Source organism: Bombina bombina, chromosome 6, assembly GCF_027579735.1.
Source record: "Bombina bombina isolate aBomBom1 chromosome 6, aBomBom1.pri, whole genome shotgun sequence".
In the NCBI taxonomy this organism is placed as follows: domain Eukaryota; kingdom Metazoa; phylum Chordata; class Amphibia; order Anura; family Bombinatoridae; genus Bombina; species Bombina bombina.
The window spans coordinates 399,288,503-399,310,995 of record NC_069504.1 but is presented as its reverse complement, the minus strand read 5'-3'; the positions used below and the strand labels follow the sequence as shown (position 1 = coordinate 399,310,995).

At 34.2% G+C, this 22,493-nt stretch overlaps 1 protein-coding gene and 1 pseudogene across 1 annotated transcript in view; one reads left to right on the top strand and one right to left on the bottom strand.

Moving 5' to 3' along the window:
* The window catches only part of NKX2-5 (NK2 homeobox 5), a 2,355-nt gene extending 565 nt beyond the window's left edge, over positions 1–1,790 (top strand). Inside the window, exon 2 of the mRNA XM_053719841.1 lies at positions 1,186–1,790. Coding sequence (XP_053575816.1) covers positions 1,186–1,790 — 605 coding nt within the window. The remainder of the gene's footprint in view (positions 1–1,185) is intronic.
* Positions 1,791–18,819: 17,029 nt separating this feature from the next.
* On the bottom strand, positions 18,820–20,236 carry LOC128665094 (microfibrillar-associated protein 1-like; annotated as a pseudogene).
* Between the last annotated feature and the right edge of the window lie 2,257 nt (positions 20,237–22,493).

Here is a 22,493-nt window from a genome sequence, read left to right as displayed (position 1 = left end):
AAAACGTACGCAATAAAATGAATTTATTTAGACCGGTGTATTAACAATAGAGCAATTTACAAAATGATATTAAATTATGTAATAAATTAACCAGTGTTGATATATTAATATTATATTAATCCACAACATTTCAATAACTGCTTTTGTGAGTATAATTGCTGTGTATATATATATAATGAACGGGACGCATTTCAGATTTTACATTTTTAAGTACAAGTTAGCTAAAATATAACATTAATTAAAAACAGAACAAACACAAACATATATATATAACATATGTAAAATGCTCTATTGTTAATACACCGGTCTAAATAATTTTATATATATATATATATATATATATATATATATATATATATATATATATATATATATATATATATATATATATATATATATATATTTTTATATATATATTTTTTTATATATATATATATTTATATATATATATATATATATATATATATATATATATATATATATATGCTATTATATTTAAATAGTGAAGTGATATACTTATAATGAGAATAAAATGTATAAACATATATTGTAGTAATTATGGGGCAAATCAAAAAAATATTTATCTACACGAATCCTCATCCACGTTAATGGTGAGTTTTGTAGAAAAAAACATTTGAAAACAATTCTAAAGGATGTATTATAGAGTTGTCTAAAGTACTGTACAAAATGATGACTGATAAATATTAAGCTTTCTTTAGTTACTTATAAGTTAATTCTCCTTAAGAAATTCAACGAAAACTAGAACATTTCTCTTTAGTGTCTTTGAATATAAACTGCAATATATAGTATATAAATAAAATATTGAGAACATTTCCATCATTAGGAGCAATACAAAATTACCAATATTAATGCAATGTATCTCTAGGTATATATAATACATCCATTACAAGTCCATTAGGTCCTTGTTTACATGAGAGCTATAAAGTTGTTTATGTATAGAGTTGAAGGCATCTTGAAACTGAACAGCATTCTTTGCTTTGCATTAATTATATGACATATATTAATAGTTTGAGGTTGAAACTACAATGCTCCCCATAATGGGTTTTACCCACAATCTCTACAATCACTGTAATTTTATTTAATTACACTGAGATTAAAGTATTTTATCAGCAGCAGCAGCACTTCGTTTACCGATAACTTTAATTTGCCATTTGTCCTTTGCAGAACTCTGCTCTTTACAGAAAAACCTGGAAAACGACAAAAGAGACTTGGACGAACAAGAGAGACCAAGACAAAGGAAAAGAAGGAAGCCCAGGGTATTGTTTTCCCAGGCTCAGGTATATGAACTGGAGAGGAGATTCAAGCAACAAAAGTATCTGTCAGCTCCAGAGAGAGACCATTTAGCCAATGTCTTGAAGCTCACCTCCACCCAGGTGAAAATCTGGTTCCAAAACAGAAGATACAAATGTAAAAGACAGAGGCAAGATCAGACTTTGGAGATGGTGGGTCTCCCACCCCCAAGGAGGATAGCTGTGCCAGTGCTGGTGAGGGATGGGAAGCCTTGTCTGGGGGAGTCATCACCTTACAACTCATCCTACAATGTCAGCATCAACCCTTACAGCTACAACACTTACCCTGCTTACTCCAACTACAGCAACCCAGCCTGTAGTGGCAGCTATAACTGCAGTTACTCATCCATGCCCACCCTGCAGCCCACCACAGCTGCCAATAACTTCATGAATTTTAGCGTGGGGGACTTAAACACAGTGCAAACTCCAATCCAGCAGGGAAGTAGCGTATCTGCACTGCATGGTATCAGAGCCTGGTAAAACAGAACTTATACCTTCAATAAAAAAGCACTAAAACAGTAGTGGCGTTGCCTACATACTGGAGTGAGCTACAGAGACTCTGTGACAAAGCTGTTCTGTGCTCAAAAGTGGCTGGCTTTTTAGGCATAGGGTGTGTGGGGGTTAAATGCAGGGACAATGGTCTAATGCAGGACTGGAACTTTATACAGAGGATGCACATCTTACAGGGGAGTTGTTTTGTTCATGTCGTGTAGTGTTCAGGTTTAGCAGCACCAAGGTATTTACAGAGTAACCAAGTGTGTCAATCATGTCGTTAACCCTTTCACAGCAGAAAGAATAAGCAAATCATCCCACTGACTAATAGAGAGTATATTGACTATTGATATGAAAACAGCCAATACAAGTTATGAAACGTTAATGTATGTTTCTGCAGTCTATGGTACATTGAGTGTTTTATGGCTAAAAACGCTCTTTTATGATAGCATAAATTAAAGCAATAATTAGAGTGAAAAACTTACATTAAACAGAAATGAAACCTATTTTTTTTTCTCATGATTAAGATAAAGCATGCGATTTAAAAAAAAACTTTCGAATTTACTTCTAGTATCACATTTTCTTTGTTCTTTTGGTATATTTTGTTGAAAAGCAGAGACGTAAGCTTAGGAGCCTGCATTTCTGGAGAACTATATGGCACTAGATGGAAGCACTTTTTCCTGCCATGTAGTCAACCAGATGCCTACCTAGGTATCCCTTCAACACAAAATATCATGGGAAGAAACAAATTTGATATTACCATTAAATTGGAAACTTTTTTTAAATTGTATGCTCTGTCTGAATCCCAAAAGAAAAAAATTGGGTTGTGCAATAAGGAATTTGTACAAACTTTAAATATGATGATAAGAATCTTCTCTGGCTAATTGAAACAAAACCATCATCTATACAAACATACATATAGAGTTTGTGTCAGGTATGCATTTGTATGTTTGCTAAAAACAAAACAGCAGGTCTGTTATTCATTTTGGATGATACTTTTTGTAGGATATGTAGCTTTATATTTGGGAATAACTTGATCTTCAAGCATTTAATTAAGCTTACATTATTTACATTTATAATAAAATATTTAATTTAAACAAGAACAAATGTTACTGCTTTTAGTAATTGTTTATTAAGTCAGAAGGAGCAACATGATGATTTCTGCAAATATAATATGCAATCTAAGTTGCTTTATATTTGTTAGGTACAAATTCCATTTTCTAATTTTAAGCATTAGGAACATTTTTTTTAAACAGGAAAAGAGTTAATTTGACATGCTACCTATTAAAATAGAACATTATTAATATGTCTAGTATTCTAATTTTATTAGCTGTTAAATTGTTTTTAGTTTACACTGAAACACCTTTCAGACATTTTTGTTGTTGTTAAAAGATTTGCAATTAAGAATGGAGATTGTATAAATGAAATGTATGAAGCTTTCCATATTTCATAATTTTGCCTGTAGGATGATATATTTTCAGCTTTTAAAAACATTAAAATTATTTATTCTGTATGGTTCTCCATGGTATTAATTTCACAGCTGAAATTGTGAGTTTGAATTTGTCATAATAGTTTCAATTGCTTACAATTTAATAGAATTTCCATTGTATATGCATAAACAAGACGTTAAATAAATATATATACAAATATATATAAAAAATCATACATAGGGTACCAGCTAATAACATGAAAACACATGTCCAGAATCTACTAATGCCCTACTGTTTCTCAAAGGATCTTGGGTGTTAACACCTGGTAGTAACTAGGACAATCTTCACAGATTTCAAGAATAATTCTTAGTGCTATTACCAATCTTTAAGTTTGCAAGTAGAATATGATGTAGTTAATTTTGTATAAGAAAGTAAGTTAGTTGCCTGTTTCTTCCTATATCCCAAATATGCTATATATATATATATATATATATATATATATATATATATATATATATATATATATATATATATATATATATATATATATATATATATATATATGTTATTTGATATTTCCCCATTTTAAAGTGTTACTATGGTTATTTTTTATTTGTGTAAATTTCACTATTTTTTTCACGCGTACATTTTTTGACAGACGCCTGCCTTCAGGTCTGCGTGATCACTTGCATACTTTTTGGTACCTTTTTCTATTATATATGATGTAAGTTTGACACACGCATCCCTTTACAAAGTGTGCAAGATGTACTTGTCTTGTATTAGTGTTTTTTTTCTTCAACTTTTCTTAAGGGGTAAGTATCTCCCTTTCTTCAAGAACTCTTTTAATGGGAATATTATCATTTAACTTTGTTTTCTGCATTTAACTTTTGTCCATTTACTTTAAGCTAAATAATATGAATTTAAGAGCTACTGGGTCTGACACTTTCTTAAACATACCTTACATTTTCCACTTGGTAAACACTCTAAAAGTTAATATATTAAAATAAGATTTATCAGGTTTATTAATTGTATTAAAACCAGAGGATAATATCTGAGGTGAACATGAAAACTTAAAATATGATTAAGAAATCAAAACAAAACCGGTACAGGCATTAAAACATGTCGGAAAATGGGCAGTCGAGATGGGCCAAGTTTTATCTGCCATCAAATTCTATGTTTCTATAATAAGACTGTGATAGGCTTATAATAGCATTTGACCTACAGTGTACCAAAGAGGTTGTGGGTATATGGCCTATGTGCAGCTTTCTGCAGTCATTTTTTATGTGCCAGTTAGTGCTGAAGAGAGAAAGCACTATTGTTTTAATACATATACACACACATATATACAAACACATGCAAACAGGTGTGCTTGTACACAAACACACACATATGTGAATATACATATTTGCACGCACATATACATATTTACACACACACACACACACACACACATATATACATATTTACATACGCACATACCACACACATGTATATATGTATTTTCACACACTTATGTTCATATTTACACACACACATATATATATATATATAAAGGTAGCAAGAACTTGCACTCACTGGTCTTTTCCTCAAAAAAACGCACTTTTAATGTAACGTTTCGGAGATAGAGTATCCCCTTCCTCAGACCTCTAGATACTCTATCTCCGAAACGTTACATTAAAAGTGTGTTTTTTTGAGGAAAAGACCAGTGAGTGCAAGTTCTTGCTACCTTTATTCATTGTTTACTAGCACCCTGGCACTTTGAAGTGAGAGTGTTCTTCTATGGGTTAATATATATATATATATATATATATATATATATATATATATATATATATATATATATATATATATATATATATATATATATATATATATATAGGCCTGGGATATGCCATGATGCTGTTTGTATGTACTTCCTATTATTATAACTGATTTTTTTAAGGAAACTACACAAAAAAGTCTAGGTACGTTCATGAATTAGACCCTTTAAAAGTGGACAGGTCTGAGCTTATTTAAGAACATTTTACACACTAATGGGTTAATGGCATGTACAATAGTTTAGCTTTTATAATGCATGGACAGATTACGTATGTAAAATACAAGATGACTAATTTATTTGCATCATTTACAGGTTATTCTACTGTAATTTTGATGTATTTCTTTAAAAGTGAATATACTTGGCTGCAAATTATTAAAGAATGTTTAAACATCCAAGACACTTGGTCAATGTTTTTTTTATTCCAAACACATCATTGACTTGTAACAACTATTTCTTTTTTTCTCCAATGGAAATCTATAGGCACTTGAAAACTTGACTGTAAACTTTAGAGGATGGTCGTCTCATAATTACTTTAGTAAGTTAGTGCTGACATGATATAGTGGTGTGAAAGGAAAAACAAATTTAGTATGTGCAGGTCACAACAACAGACTTAGTGCAATATTATTACAAAATTCATCAGAAGTTAAAAGAAGAAGCTTTGAAAACCCAAATATCAAATAGAAATATTACTGAGGCGATTTTTGTTTTAATAAAATTAGGGATTTGTTGTTATCTGGGTAGCAAGTGATGTGTACAATTATAGCTTTAGTTGGAGTGTGCAAAAAAACCTAGGCCTATTCCATATGATCCAAGCACAGGTGTGTGTGAGTGGTTATGCATGAGTGTGCATGTGTGTGTATTTATATCAATAGATAGATGATAGATAGATAGATAGATAGATAGATAGATAGATAGATAGATAGATAGATGAATGTATAGATAAATGGATAGATAGACAGACAGATAGATATTTAGACAGATTTAGGTCTTGAAAACTACCACTAGTCCTGGACTAGTAAGAATTTGCAGTGGGGAAGTAAGGACTTAGGACCTCATGATCAAACACTCGCCAGCATGAAAAGAGATCACGCAAAATCTTTTTCTTTTGAGCATTATAATGTGATTTATCTGTCTCTTCTTCACACTCAGGACCTGCATAAAATTCTTTGAGGGACCTCACGGCACTAGCGTTACAAATTGGATCATCTCGCCAGTGTGGAGAGCTTTAGATCACTGGGCCCTTAAACTCTTTCTTATAATTTATATTGAGTAGATCAGTAACTTTCTCTCCTGACTAGCACCTTTTTTACACAACTGGCATTATATTTTAAAAGTCTACTAAGGGACACAATGTCTAAAAAGCAACAGTACTCTCATCTACCCCAGCATAGACTTCCACGGTTATTACATTTATTTACTGGTGGAATACAAAAAATGTGGCCCTTGTTTTACACATCAAATGCACTGTGACTGTGAAGGAGCTTGTTACATTGGAGTGTTCATTTTTATTCAAATGCTTTTGAAATCAGTATAGTAGATACGACTTGACTGAAAAAAATAGTGCTGTAATACAAGGTTTTCACCCATTGCCCTTGTAAAATGTTTATCAGCTCCTTTTCTGTCAGCTGTTGCAAACCACTAGTCTTTCCCTGTCTGAATTCACTAATTGTATTTTTTCTCATAGAATTTTGAAAGGTCTTAATCAGCATAAGAATATTTTGATTACATTTACCAATCTATTGAAAGGGTAATTTACGTGTAAACATGCGGGTAATTTTTGTGCAAACAGGCGGGTAATTTTAGCTCATTAACCCTCATATAAATACATTTAGCATTCAAACATTGTAATTATTAAAGGGACATTCCAGCCAAAATTGGAATCCACATGGATGCATTTCAGTTTTGGATAGAAGCATTTTTGTAATATACATGTATTAGCTAAATTGCTTCTACTAAAAGTTATAGCTGTTTCAAAAGTGTATTTAAGTATGCACCGTGCGCCAGCATTTGATACACAGCACTTGCTCAGAGAGCCTAAGGTGCGTGTACCATCTGGTAATGACTCAATGTGTTAATTGCTGACAGGATACAAGCCCCACTGGTACTCTAAGCATCTGCATTATTTAAAATGCTGGTGCACTGAGAATATCTAGCTATGCTTCATAAGCATGTGCAGAGAAAAATTTTACCACTAAAACAGTGATAACTTTTACTAGAAGCATTTTTGCCAATACATGAATATTGCAAATATGTTTCTATTCAAAGATGTAATTCTTGTATGTTCATTTAAATTTTGACCAGAATGTCCCTTTAATAATGTCACACAATGTTATCTTTTTGTTCTATTGAAATAATTCAAATAAATTACTTTGATGATGATGATGAGGATGAATAATAATAATTATAATAGCTTTATTGTCAGAAAATACTGTACTTGTTGTACTAACACATCTTTCTTTCTTTTCTGTATAATTAAAACACAAACTTTACTGAATGTATTGTAATCAAAACCTCAATGTGTTCTATAAAATCATTTTTAGCGCACTTCTCTACACCTTTCAAGACTCTGTGCTTGCATAAGACACAGGGATGAAGTAGCTAAGTATTGCTCTTGAACACATACTATTGCATATTACTATGTATAACAATCTGAATTAATAGAAGGCTTAGTCTAGTGGTTCTCTTCTCCAGTCCTCAAGTTCCCTAACATGCCAAATTTTAAGGATTTCCCTGGTTGACAATGAGTGAACCAATCATAATGATTGAACTAGAGATTAACCCAATCAGGGATATTGTAAAATCTACAACATTATCGGCACTTGAGGAACACTGATTTAGACTGTATGGCTATCTTTAACCTGAGGTGTATGGTAGTAATATTATTTTGTATTTTAGAAAAGAGGGGAGAAAAGGTTTATGCAATTTCTAAATATTATTACAATACATAATGCTGCCTAAGAAAAAACAAAGCAGCACATTATTCTGTTGATGCGGCCTACCCTTTTATACATTACAGTTGGGGTGTATTCAATTTCATAGAGATGTGACTATGCTTAGTTGGGAAAATTTGCATTTCCTATTCGGTTTTTCTGTAAATAAAAGCCAGTTACATTATCAATCGACAATCAGCAATGTACACTTAACACACAACCTTTACTAATTAAAATCAAAACCTCAGCATGTTCTATAAAAATATTTTTAGTGCACTTCTCTATACCTTTCAAGGCTCGGTGCAGACACAATGATGACATAGCTCAGTATTGCTCTTAAACACATCTTATAAAGTATATTAATATAACAATGTTGGTTGTTCGAAGCTGGGCAGTGGTTAGTAAAGGCGTTATCTAACTTTTTAACAATAACAATTTTTGTGTTGACTGTCCCTTTAAAGCTTTCCTTGGGCAAATTAATCAAGATTTACATATAGATTAAGCCAAGCAGGGATTTAATAAAGTATATCACATTAAGTCTGTGTATGTAGCCTATCCTTTGGTACATTACAGTTAGGGGCTATTCATAGAGATGCGAACGTGAATAGTTGTATAAAATAGCATTTCCTAGGCATACATTCTGCTATTGCAAGAGAGTTGTATATTTATCTGTTACGATTGACATTTGGCCTATACAAAGTTAGATAATAATAAGTAAAAAAAACTTGCTCTTATAAGTATTTACACATAAATGACTGCAGCTCACTTGAAGTCAAGTCACCTTTTTAAGTTTAGATACATTTAAAGCAAGAGTCTGGGAATTAAATCACATTCCCTTTATTTACAGACTTAATATCCTAATTATAGCAAGTCTAATGTCTATTAGATACACCATTCAAATATTAATTAAGGCACTTTGCATGTTTAAATATACATATTAAATTGCAAGCACAACCAATCAATTGTTTAAATTATACACTTAATGTAAAATCATTTCTTTAAATATACAATAATTTACATTTTAAACTGAAACAAAAGTAGGTTGAGTGCATTTTTAACTGACTGTGTACAATCAAAAGAAAAATCCCAACCAATCACATCACATTTTTGGTCAAGCACAGCTGATTTCCATGTCAGTCATCATTTTATTTAAAAAGGCAGCTTGATTGCTAGGAGTTAGACTCCTCTTTATAAATCTAAAAAATAAAGCTATATCATGTAATTAGTTACATTATTATAAGGTTATACACTAATAAAACATTGGTAGAGTATATGAAAGTTGGAAAGCAGAAGATTGCTATGTGATTTTACAATACTATTAAAATTAAGTCTTAAGTTTACTAAAAAGCTAGTATTTTAGAATTCATGTTTTCATTTAAGTTTTTCTAAAGAATAACGTTATAATTCTGTTTAGTATACTACAAAAATTCTATGTTGAGGATATTGCATTCATTTATTGTGCCCTTTTTCTCTCTCTTTCCCTCTTTTTTTGAAAAAAAAATATTTTTCTGTTTTTCAGTTGATCATTGCGTTGGTACTTTTGCTTGGTTTATCCAGCTTCACCAAGCAGATAGAAGACATAGTGCTTTGTTATTACTTTAACCAGATGCCAATAAATTAACAATACATTGCCATAGTATATCATCCACACTGTAAACATAATTTTAGAATTTTTATTTTTAGTTAAAAAAAATTGATCAAACATATAAATAAAAATATACAAGTCTTTCTGTTTCCTGAAAAAAATATTTTGTCTTATAATTGTTGTCTTTAATATTCTATGTATTAAAGAGAAATACCATAATAAAATATTTGTAACTACTGTTAAATAATGTATACCGCAACAAAAAATGCACAAAAAAGGGAAATGGTGGGAAAAAAGGGGGGAATTAATATATGTTTAATGCCAATTAAGTTTTCAATATTCCTCAGGAAGTTTCTTTAAAACTTTCCATTAGCTTTTTTGCTATATCAGTTTAAAAACTTAAAAAAAACAATTAAGAACTTACTTTTTAAAATTTGGTAAGAGGGGAGAAAAAACAAAAAAAGTAATAAAATAAGATAACATTATAAGGAAAAATTAAAATATATATTTTTTATTTTTATTATACAGATAGAATAAAAAATAACTTTTCAGTTTCTTGGTCATTTGTATAAACAATGCAAGGAAATCAGAATAGTAAAATTATGTAATTCTTCTATGTTATTTTGTAAAAATTTGATGTAAAATCACATTGTCCTTCAGAATGTCTGTTCTCAACTTTTAATCCTAACAAAACATTTAGGGCTAGATTTATCAAAGCAATTCACCTGTAAATGCGGGCAACATAACGCATACGCACCAATCACCATATTTATGAAAGTAATCTGCGCCTACAACATGGAGATCAATAGATAGGTCCATAAACTTACAGACAAATAGATAGACAAATAGATAAATTGATACACTGCTAGATAGATAGAAAGAGAGTTAGATAGATCGATACTATATTTACATTTATTTTTTCGTGTAACAATCATTTATTAATTTCGGGATAGCAAATGAAGATGCAGCCAAGCATATTGAAGATGTATCTGAGGAGAAGGAGGAGACTTATTCTGAGGAAGATTGTACGTTTGTTACTGCAATATCGATTTTGATAGTCTGTGATTAATTTCTAGATAGATGGATTAAATGAGAGACAAACAGATAGACCGATAGATACATTTAGACAATTTAGATAGATAGAAATATAGATAGATAGACAAATGGAGATACTGGTAGATAGAAAGACTGATAGATAGATACAAAGATAGATAAATTGATATACTGGTAAATAGAAAGATAGATACTGTACATAGATACATAGATAGATAAATTGAGATATTGGTAGATTGAAAGATAGAGCGATTTATTTAAATACACAAAAGAGAGATATATCAATTTATATACAGATAGATAGATTGATATTTTGATACATTGAGAAGGCAGACAGAATAAAAATATTAGTCGAATTTCTCATATTTATTTCAGTACCAACAAATGAATACATTACTGTAAAAAACGATTTAATAGAGATCTTAATGGACACAGAGAAACAACTCACGGAACTACTACATAAAGTTCGTTTTGCGCGACGTACTTTAGAATCTATGTAATTTCATATCTTTTTTTTTTGTTTTCAAGTTGTTATTTAAAAAAATTTATATATATATGTTATATGTTTACTTTATTTTACTAAATAAATGTGTCTTTTGAATTATTTATAGGTGCAAAAAATAATTGTATCTGGGATAGTACAATTAGACAGGACATGCAGCATTTGGCATAGACAGTTTTAATATATATATATATATTGTTATATATGAGATAGATATGTAGATAGAAAGAGAAAGATAAATATATTACAGATGTAACCTATTATCACATTGTAGACATATATCAATTTATAAAGATATATATGCACAACATTTACATATAGAGGTCTAGCATGATAAATATGGAGAGGTCAAATTACGATCGGCGGGATTTATAATAATACACCGCAGCTCGCCAGTTTAAAAAAGTGCAGAATTATGAGCTGTTTAGTGATAAATATAAGCGCATCTGTGCGCCCTTGCAGAGGTGACATGAGGCGCAGTTACAGGCGCACGTAATAGACACTACGACTTGCCTTTGGTAAATATAGCCCTTAGCTTATATTCAATAGCTACATCATCCAGAATCTTAAAAATACGAACTTGGTGGCAACTCTAGAAAACAGTATTACTTTTTTATTTAAAAACAAAAAGTATTTTCAAATATTTCCACCTTTTCTAAAAAATATAATTAGTCAGTAACACTGTTTTCTATAGATTATACGCATTATTAGTTTTAGCAAAAAAATTTAAATTAAAAGATAAATTGTCACTTATTATTGTAAACACAATTAGAAGTCAACCTCTCAGAATGCAGGCTCTGTCAAGTAAGGATAAGATTATAGTCTGACAAGTGCATTTTTCTGTTACATTATACTTTTTCTCATTTGTTATTTTTTTCCACAATTTTCACCATAAACAATTTTTTTTATTTGCTATAAAACTATAACTAGTTAAAAAAAATCTTTTAATTAGATAATGCGAGTTTTGTATGTGAGGTCGGCATGACTAAATATGTTCAGGGTTGCTCTCTGTGGTCTGAGTTTTGAGAAATTCCTAAAGGTCTATATCAGCATAACCAAGAAATTTCTGAACCAGACACAGCTGCAGAAACAATAATAAAGCATGATGTGTGTGCCGTTTTGAAAAAAGGTATCTTTAGTGGGTACATATTAAGCCATTAAGATTGGTTCTTTCAAAGTGATACATACATTAGCATCACATTAGAATAAAAATTATTCTGTTGCAAGGATTTTTTTTTTAGGCCTATTATAATTTACCCTGGCATCAACCTTATGGGGATAACAAATTGACATCCCTGGCTTTTTTTCCTATTGTATTTTATTTTTCAGCTTCTATTTTGTCATTTGTTAATATATTTTCACAATACCATTAGGTTCATATGAAGTATTTTTAATTTTTATAAGGTCCTACTTTTTTCTTTTTTTACAGGGGCTGAGCATCACTGCCAGAACCGTAGGCCCATTTTTGGTAGATGCTTCTTGACTACATGCATGTTATCTTACTACTGCTAGACAATATATCTGCTCAAGAAAAGTCTACACTCCAGTAAATTTTCTGTAGTGCCTTTCCACTCTTAGGGACACACCGGCAAAAAGCATGTTGAACAACCAGTTATTATGGCTTCATAACAAAGTTACTTGTCCAGGCCCTACATGTGTCTTTTGAAATCTGACCATAAATTGGAGCATGGAGGAGTCAAATCTAAGGTAGCAGATATTTTATCAGGTAAAGTGGGTCTTAAGGTATTGCTAAAATCCCTGACTAATGGTTTGACAGCTGATTGTGCATAAACATGGATAGATGGACAAGAGGACACTAATCCAAATGCCTGGGGTACACAATAGTTCCAAGATCAAACAGGCGCTCTCCTTGAACATCTAGGATAACCTTCACATTCACACCAATTACTAGACATTCGGCTAGATTACAAGTCTTACGTTAGACTTAAAAAGCAGCGTTGAGAGGTCCCAACGCTGCTTTTTAATGCCCGCTGGTATTACGAGTCTTGCAGGTACAGGTGTACCGCTCACTTTTTTGGCTAGACTCGAAAATACCGCAAATCCACGTAAATTGTGTATCCTATTTTTTCAATGGGACATGCATAGCGCCGGTATTACGAGTCTTCCAAAAAGTGAGCGGTAGACCCTCTCCTGTCAAGACTGGTACCGCATTTAAAAGTCAGTAATTGAGTTTTATGGTCTAACGCCGTAGTATAAAACTCTTAACTAAAGCGCTAAAAAGTACACTAACACCCATAAACTACCTATTAACCCCTAAACCGAGGCCCCCCCCCACATCGCAAACACTATAATAAATATTTTAACCCCTAATCTGCCGAACCGGACATCGCTGCCACTATAATAAATATATTAACCCCTAAACTTGCCTCACTCCCTCCTCGCAAATATTAGTTAAATTTTATTAACCCCTAATCTGCTGACCCTAACATCGCCGCCACCTACCTACATTTATTAACCCCTAATCTGCCGCCCCCAATGTCGCCGCCACTATATTAATGTTCTTAACCCCTAAACCTAAGTCTAACCCTAACCCTAACCCCCTTATCTTAAATATTATATAAATAGATCTAAATAAAATTAATACAATTAACTAAATTATTCCTATTTAAAACTAAATACTTACCTATAAAATAAACCCTAAGGTAGCTACAATATAACTAATAGTTACATTGTAGCTAGCTTAGGATTTATTTTATTTTACAGGCAACTTTGTATTTATTTTAACTAGGTAGAATAGTTATTAAATAGTCATTAACTATTTAATAACTACCTAGTTAAAATAAAGACAAATTTACATGTAAAATAAAACCTAACCTAAGTTACAATAACACCTAACACTACACTACAATTAAATTAATGCCCTAAATTAACTACAATTAAATACAATTAAATAACATTATCTAAAGTACGATAAAACCCCCCACTAAATTACAGAAAATAATTAATTACAAGTTTTTTTAAACGAATTACACCTAATCTAATCCCCTAATAAAATAAAAAGCCCCCCAAAATAATAAAAAGCCCTACCCTATACTAAATTACAAATAGCCCTTAAAAGGGCCTTTTGCGGGGCATTGCCCTAAAGTAATCAGCTCTTATACCTGTAAAAAAAAAGTACAATACCCCCCCAACATTAAAACCCACCTCCCACACACCCAACCCTACTCTAAATCCCCCCTTAATAAAATCTAGTCCTCAACGAAGCCAGGCGAAGTGGTCCTCCAGACCGGCAGAAGTCTTCATCCAAGCTGAGCAGAAGAGGTCCTCCAGACGGGCAGTAAATTGGAAAGTTTTTAAAATCGCATGCTCTATCTGAATAATGAAAGTTTAATTTTGATTGTGTGTCCCTTTAAAGGGACACTCAAATGGGAAGTTGTTGACATTTACACAATTAAGAGATAAAATACACCCAAATACATTGCACTGGTTTTTATATCTCCAAATTTCCCATGCTATAAATACATATAGACTAGGCAGCATCCCAGCCTGCCCAAAAACTGCTCTGGAACAAATGATAATGACACCCGGTAGAAATAAAAAAATGATTACACGCTTATACTTAGCCATTCAAGAAGCAAATAGTTCAGCAAAATTGGTAATTTATGACAAATGGGAACAAGATTTAGCTATAACCTATGATAGAGAAGATTGGAGCCAGATTTTCTCCTCAATGAGGAGAAGTTTAATTGGGGCAGACCTTATCGAAAACTCAATAAAAACCTCATATAGATGGTACCTTACACCACTGAAATCCTCACATTACACCACACAGGGTAGTAGATTATGTTATCGGGGATGTAATGGGATAGGGACCTATTTTCACATGTGGTGGGAGTGTCCAAAGATACAACCTACATGGGACAAGCTTTCTCAACTATTTAAGGTGATTCTAGACGACTCCTTTACATTATCAGCCTCACAGGCCTTACTACATATCCCCCAGGAGTCAATGAACTCAATTACTAATAGATGGGTTAATATTATATGTACAGCAACCAGAATATGTATAGCTAGAAAATGGAAAGTGGGGGCTCCAGAATGGGGTGAGGTAATGATCAAAATTGAAGATGTTTATAATATGCTAAAATCAGCTGCATGGATACAAGGGACATCTGAGAGATTCCAAAACATGTGGATACACTGGATTTTAAATAAACAGAAATATGTAGGTACATACAGATCAACACTAAGTAACCAATAAGGCTTTTTTAGGGCAATTAAATTGGAGAGAATAGGAACTTTCTTAAATATAGATATAGCGTTCTAAAGAAATCTACAACATTGTCACTGCTCGACGGGAAAAGTTTAAAGTTAAAGGTTTTTCTTTGTATACAGTTATGAAGTTTAGGTTTAGGGAAATGGGATAAGAGGGGGAGGGGGCGGAGAGGGAGTTAGGGAAGGGGGGAGAAAAATTGATGAAAATGATATAAACAGGGTGCTGAAAACTTTAATTGTTTTAAGAATACTAGGACATTGTAACCCAGCACACTGTTTTATTATGTTGTATTTGATGTGATCCATGACAATAAAAATTATTTCAACTAAAGGGACACTCAAGTCAAAATTAAACTTTAATGATTCAGATAGAGCATGCGATTTTAAAAACTTTCCAATTTACTTCCATCAACAAAATGTGTACAGTTTTTTTATATTTACACTTTTTGAGTCACCAGCTCCTACTGAGCATGTGCAAGAATTCACAGAATATACGTATATGCATTTGTGATTGGCTGATAGCTGTCACGTGATGCAGTGGGAGTGGAAATAGACATAACTTTGAAATTTGTCAGAAAAAAAAAGTTCAGACTAAGGGCTAGATTTATCAAAGCCATTCTCCTCTAATATTGTCCAAAATAACGCATACAAACGGATCCTCATATTTATCAAAGCATTCTGCGCCTATAATTGCGCAAATCTGAAAGAAACTTCTTCGCACTCCACTTGCATTCACCTAGGCGCACAGGCGCGCTCCCGAGTGCACCAATATACATTAGTAATAGGCATAATTTAACAGCCCGACCTACAAATACGCCCAGTTGCTTATTCATCATTGCTTTGCGCCGATAATTCCGGCTGTAATTGCGTGTTGTATATTTTGCCATACAGACTGAGTCGAACACCATTATAATACATGCTTTTACATCTTGTGATCCAGTACTTTACTCTTTTAACTAATTTTTCAAAAGTTCAGCGCAGAGAAGATACTGTTATTCCCAGTAATTTGCGCTTCCACAGGCGCATATGGTACCAAAAGTTTTATATATATATATCGATATATTGATATATTTATGTTTGTGTCAACATATGGCACAAACAGCACAGAAACATTATATAATATAAATATTAGCTAAATAGTTACCAAAAAAACGTTTTTTTAATAATCAAAACATGGCGGCACAAATATTTATAGGGATGTACTGTGATAAATAGGGAGTAAATAGGGAGTAAATGCTTTTTCCGACAGGCGCAATTTATCATTATTACGCCCCAGCTCGCCTGCGCAAAGTTACGTCTATTTTTTTGATAAATTTAGGCGCACATGTGCGCTTCTCCGGAGGCGAGCTGGGGCGCAGTTATAGGCGAAGAACATACAGAGTTCGCCTAGCCTTTGATAAATCTAGCCCTAAGTGCTATTGTATTGTCTTGTTATCATGCATTTGTTGGTTATACAAATTTACTGTATTTATTGGTCCTTTAAGAATCTAAAATAATCATTTTGAAAACGCTTCCCATAAGTGTAATTGCGGTTGCACTTTAGTTGTATTTCAAATCAATGACAAAATCCCAGCAACAATTCTTATTTAAATCCCTGCTGTGTCCATATCTATTCTGCAGTAACTAGAAAATACATCAAAAACATCTCAACGAACTTCACATTAGACTAGATTCACAAACAATGAAGAGATATGTTCTCAGTGGGACAAATCTCTCTAATTTTAAGTTATTGGAAAGCAAAGTAGTCATTAACACTGAAACCTAAAGAAATCTTAGCCATTATTATCCATTAAATTGTACACTGTCTATACCTATATGTGTAAATGGTTTGAAAATAAACTACTGCTTAATTGCATGTTTAATTAATTAAATAAAGAAATACGTACATACATGTTGCTTTGGATTCAGTTAAAGAATATGTTTTAATGGATTTTGAGGTGCTGCTACCATATACAGTATGTTTGAGGTGTTTTGTGAGTGGTGTTATTCAGATGCCCCTTGGGAAGCGTGCACCCTGAGAGAATATTTACACAAGTGCTGATACATAAATAAATACATAAAAACATACAACCATACTGTACATACATGTATACAGACATACATGCATATAAACATACACACATATATAAAAAAAAAAAATAGAATATATGAGGCATATGAAACTGTTTTTTTTTTTTTTTTTTAAATCAGTAAAAATAGAAAGGACTGGAGAGCATACAGAGATCTATTTCCAGCACTGTGAGTATGCTCCAAATGGGAACCAATATATATTAAAGGGACAGTCTACTCCAAATTTGTTATTTTTTTTAAAAAATTACCCATTCCCCAGTTTTGCACAGCCAACATGGTTATATAAATATATGTTTTACCTCTGTGATTACCTTGAATCTAGGCCTCTTTTGTCAGCACCCTGATAACATGGCCATTTCATTATTATCTATTGACTTATATTTAGTCAATTAGTGCAGTGTCATGCACAACTCCGGGAGTGAGCACAATGTTTATCTATATGGCCCACATGAACTAGCATTCTCTTATTGTGAAAAGCTAATAAAAAAGCATGTGATAAGAGGCCGTCTGTAGTGGCTTTGAAACAGGCAGACAAATGAAATATATTCATTTAACAATGTTGGTTGTGCAAAGCCGGGTGATGTGTAGTAAAGGTATTATCTATCTTTTTAAAGAATGACAATTTTGAAATTGACTGTCCCTTTAAGTTGTCTAAAATATTTGACATGAAAGAAAAATTCCACACTTATATCAGAACTCCTAACATATATATATATATATATATATATATATATATATATGACAGAGCCTTGCGGTACTCCGACAGAAAGTGGTGACGGGGCAGAGGAGGCCCCAGAGAAGGCTACACTAAAGGTACAGTTTGACAGGTAGGAAGAGAGCCACGAGAGGGCTGTGTCACAGATGCCGAAAGGATCGGAGGGTTTGGAGCAAAAGTGGATGGTCAACAGTGTCAAAGGCTGCGGACAGATCAAGGAGGATAAGCAGAGAGAAGTGGCCTTTTGATTTTGCAGTAAGTCAGTCGTTGGTAACCTTTTTTTTTTTAAATGCAAGTTATTAGTTTTATTACATCCATATACTGGAACCTTTTCTAAGGTCATCTTCAACAAATTCTCATCAGTTTAAATGATAAATCTACAGTCTGGTACAAACGTTTTCCTGGCACCCTTCATTATATAGAAAACAAGGAATGCCAAAAGGTCAAAGTTTTTAAATCAAAAGCAAAATTTGCAAGAAGGGCGTGGTGTGTCTGATGTAGCCTTTTGTGAGAAATAAGAAATCTAGATTTCATTTTTAAATAAAATGTCTTTTACAAAACATATGTACAAGTCAATACACACTGACTAGCCACTGCTCAATGACTCAGATGGAGTCCGATATAATTCTTCCAGTCTCTTGGCCAATATGCACCATGGTCCATGACAATATTTATACAAAAATTAGAACTTTCTTTCACCACTAACTGCTCATCTGTCTCCACACGTAAAGGGGAAAAAAAAAATCCAAATGTTTGCAATTAGGTCTTCCTTTTTTTCACAGATGGCCTTTCAAATACATCCCTTACACCTGCTGCTTTCTGTTTGAAGAATTTGGTGTTTTGGGCACTCTCCTGTCCCCAGGCAGAGTCAAAAGATGTTGTATCTTGATCAACCAAATGAGTGTACTTTGTTCGACCAGAGCAACCAAAGTTTTTTACCTGCATGACTTTGGGCAAGATGGTCTTATTAAAGTGGTCTTCCAATGTGGGTGCACTGAAATCCCTTTTATAGACGTCTTCCTCATCATCCATGAAAAATGCACCTCTGTGATAGTATTTTTGCAGAAATTTGTATTTTCCTTTCAAAGCCTTGTTTGTAATAACTTTTCCATTTGCACGATGCTCAGCACGGCGTTCTTCATCAGTCATGTTCCTCATACGATCAATCTCTGCCTTTTCCCTCTCCAATGTTTCTCTTTCTTCACGATCACGCTTAATGCGTTTTAATTCTCTCACTTTCCACGCCTCATATTCTTCCTCATCGTTCTCATCATCTGTGTTTAGGGCATCCAGTGCTGCCAGAGATCGCTTATTCTCTTCAATCTCTTTCTTTGTTTCTTCTTCTACAATCTTTAAGGTGTATTTCTGTCTCTCCTCTGCCATACGTTTTGCTTCTAACTCAAGTTCCCTCTGTTTAAGTGCTTCTACTTCTCTCTCTTGCACAGTTACTCGGTCTTTTTTGCGAATGAACGCAGGTTTAAGCCTGGGTTCGGCTTCATCTTCACTGTCTGTATATTCCTCATATTCTGATTCAGATTCTGACTCTTCCCCAGATTTACCTTCATCTTCCAATTCTAACACCTCCACCATCTCCTCATTCTTCCTCTCTTCAGCTCTTTGACGCATCAGAGAATGGCGCCGTTCAATTTCCTCATCGTCTATCTCTTCCTCTTCCTCCTCACTGGTGTCCTCTCACTCTCTCTCCTCTCTCACGCGCCAGTCTTCTCCAGACTCTGATTCAGATTCACTTTCTCCTACAACTTCGGGCTCCACTATCTTACGGTGCCTCGCTATCCTCTCTTCTATACCCTCATTCATACGGTTCTGTAATCTGAGCAGACGTGGATCACTGGTGGGCTCTTCTGGTTGCTCCTCCAGCTCAACCTCCTGTTCTTTCCCCTTCTTAATGAACTGGAACTCCTCTTCTTCCTTATCAGAGGACTCCATTGGGGCATAGTCAGGCCTTTTACCAGAGACATATCGCTTCACTTTCACCTTTTCCATGGAGATTTCACCTTTTTCATTTCAAACAGGCACGGCTCCGGCCGTGGACTGAATCGGGGGCTGCTTGTTCATTGCATTAACGGATGCCATGGTACCCCCCAAGTCATTGGTAACCTTAACAACTGCTGTCTCTGTGGAGTTATGGGGATGAAATCCAGATTGTAGTGGGTCAAGGAGGGAGTTTAATGTAAAGAAGTGGGATAGGCGTGCATATACTAGTTTTTCGAGAAGCTTTGAGGCAAGAGGGAGGAGGGAAATAGGGAGGTAGTTGGATGGGGAGGTAGGATCAAGGGAAGGTTTTTTGAGGATAGGTGTGACCAGTGCATGTTTCAGAGATGAGGGAAATATACCGGTGCTGAGGGAGAGGTTGAAAATGTGTGTGTGTGTATAGGGGTAAGGGTAGCAGAAAGGGAGGGGATTAGCTGTGAGGTGATAGGGTCAAGGGGACAGGTAGTGAGGTGAGAGTGCAGTATAAGTGCCGAAACTTCTTCCTCAGTAACAGGGAGAATGAGTTAAGTTTAAGGTTATGTGGGTTGTGGTTGATTAAGAGCATTTGAGGGGGTGAGAGAATGGAATTATGTTGAGAGCTGATTTTGTTTCTGATGAAGTCGATTTTGTTAATGAAGTGGCTGGCAAAGTCTCAAGCTGACAGAGTTGTATTAGGGGGTGGGGGAGGGCAGAGAAGAGTATTGAAAGTGGAGAACAGACGTTTTGGGTTTGAAGAAAGATTAGAGATAAGAGTAGAGAAGTAGTGTTGCTTATGGAGATTAAGGGCAGAATAGTAGGAGTTCAAGATGAATTTGTAATGAAGAAAATCAGCTGAACTCTGAGATTTTCTCCAGTGCCGCTCAGCAGTCGTGGAATTATAGTGGCAGATAGATTGGTCAGGGCAGGAAAAGGAGGAGAAGGATGAGAGGAGAGGTTCGAGGGAATTAGCAAGCTGTTGCTGATTTAATGACATAATGCTTCTGTGAAGTTTGGTGTGAAGAGTAGAAGGAGGGAGAGTTGTAGGGAGGGATGATATGTTGCAAGTAAGGAGATGGGGATCAGAAAGAGGAAAGGGGGAGTTTGTGAAGTTTGAAAGAGTGCATCGATAGCTAAAGATCAGGTCAAGGGAGTGACCATCTATGTGAATAGGAGAATCAGTCCATTGTGACAAACCGAAAGAGGAAGTGAGTTGCAGAAGTTGTTTTTCAAATGAGGCAGTGGGATTGTCAAGAGGGATGTTGAAGTCACCAAGAACGAGGGCAGGGGTCTCTGAGGAAAGGAAATAAGGTAGCCAGGCAGCCAAGTGATCTAGAAATTGAGTTGAGGAGCCAGGGGGTCGGTATATGACTGCAACACGTATAGAGAGAGGAGAGAATAAGCGAATCATGTGGGTTTCGAATGAGGAAAAATGTGAGGAAAGAGATGGGTTGTATTTGTGAAAGGTGCAACGAGAGGAAAGTTAAATACCTACACCACCCTCCTTGTCTATTACCAGACCTGGGAGTGTGGCTGAAGTGGAGACCCCCATGTGACAGAGCAACAGTGGATGCTGTTGTCTAGGGGAGAGAGACAGGTTTCTGTTAGGGCCAGAAGGTAGAGGGAGCGAGAGATAAAGAGGTCATGTATAGAAGTGAGCTTGTTGCAAACAGAGCAAGAGTTCCAGAGTGCACAAGTTTGATGCAAGAGAAATGTGAGTAAGGTTGGCTGAATTTTGTTTTCTGAGTCTATGGGACGCACAAGGCTAGGCAGTTGTTGGGGAACAGGATTAGGGGAGATGTCATCAGCAGTTAGTAAAAGCAAGAGGGAGAGTGACATGAGATGAGATACAGATTTGCAGTAATGAGACTGTTTTTGAGACGAGGTGCAGGGGGGAGAGAGAGTGTTTAGGAATAGGTAACATTCATGAGTACAAAAGTAAGGTGAGTTTAAGAGAGATGGGCTAATGAACAGTGCAGGTGGAGAGGGAGAAGAAGTAAATGAATAATGTAGTTTGTTATAGAGACAAGAGGCAGCAAAAAGGAATATGAAGAAATTGAGCATTTGTCAAATTTGGAACCAATTAAACACATAAGACACAGTATTACAACAGCAATTGCATAAGGAAACAATGAGGTACATAAAATATAATATTACAAAAGTACTTGCCTTGTGTATTGCCCTTGCCCAAATCCTTGTTGAATTCTTGTATAAATTCTATTGTTAATGCCTCACTTATAAATGTTCACTTTAAAATCTGAACATATGTTGCTGTAGCAATGCACAGCCCATTGCAATGCACATCCCAAGCTGATGTTAAAATATATAGGCAGGGAAGTCAGCTGTGTCCACTAAATTACTTGATTGATAAATCAGAGACAAA